The sequence below is a fragment of the Poecilia reticulata genome, linkage group LG17, assembly GCF_000633615.1.
Source record: "Poecilia reticulata strain Guanapo linkage group LG17, Guppy_female_1.0+MT, whole genome shotgun sequence".
Lineage (NCBI taxonomy): Eukaryota > Metazoa > Chordata > Actinopteri > Cyprinodontiformes > Poeciliidae > Poecilia > Poecilia reticulata.
Window position 1 is genome coordinate 28,584,216 of NC_024347.1, and position 780 is coordinate 28,584,995.

Sequence of the window (780 nt, forward strand, 5' to 3'; positions counted from 1 at the left end):
GGAGGGACACTGAGGAGACAGGAAGGACACCCAGGAGACGGGAGGGACACTGAGGAGACGGGAAGGACACTGAGGTGACGGGATGGTTGGTGGTTCTTACTGAAGAGTCCGAGCAGCTGGAACCAGCTGACCCGATGCTCGGCGCCGCTCGGCTCGCCGCCGTCGGCCGTCAGGTGATGAAGCTCAAACAGGTTGATGACGGTGATGTGGACCAGCTGCTGGGAGCTGAAGGCTTTCTGCAGGATCAGCCTCTGCACACAGAGAGAGAGAGAGAGGCTGCTGGTCAGACCCGGCTGGTCCTGGTCCAGGTCCAGCTGGCCGGGTCCAGGTGTGCTACCTGGAACTGCTCCTCCAGTTTCTGCCTCAGAGCGTCCAGCTTGTCCAGGCTCTTGCTCAGGTAGACGTGTCCGTGGAACCGGATGAAGGCTTTGATGAAATCAGAAACGCTCCACTTGGTTTTCACGTCATCGCGGCTGCAGAGACACAGAGGAGCGGTTACACGGTATTGATGCGCGGCGTCAGAGCCGGGTGGAGGCCGGTACCTCTCCAGGGCCTTGGACAGGGCCTTCTGCAGGTTGGTGGAGGCGGCGGGGAAGGGGAACTTGACAGCGATGCTGCGGCAGTAGTAGAAGATGGTGGTGAGGTGATCGCCTTTGGAGGAGGCCAGGATGGCCAGCTGGTTGTAGGGCTGACCTGCAGACCGAGCACAGCACTCAGGGCCAAAGACTACAAACATGGCTGCCGAACGTCAGCCAGAGACTACAAACATGGCTGCCGAAC

At 60.4% G+C, this 780-nt stretch overlaps 1 protein-coding gene across 2 annotated transcripts in view; it reads right to left on the minus strand.

The window, feature by feature from the left end:
- smg7 (SMG7 nonsense mediated mRNA decay factor) overlaps window positions 1-780 on the minus strand; it is a 14,769-nt gene that overhangs the window by 8,911 nt on the left and 5,078 nt on the right. For both annotated transcript variants that reach the window (XM_008434680.2, XM_008434679.2), the window contains exons 7-9: window positions 543-693; window positions 338-473; window positions 101-251 (exon numbers count right to left, since the gene is read on the minus strand). In XM_008434680.2, the coding sequence (XP_008432902.1) occupies window positions 101-251; window positions 338-473; window positions 543-693 (438 nt within the window). The remainder of the gene's footprint in view (window positions 1-100; window positions 252-337; window positions 474-542; window positions 694-780) is intronic.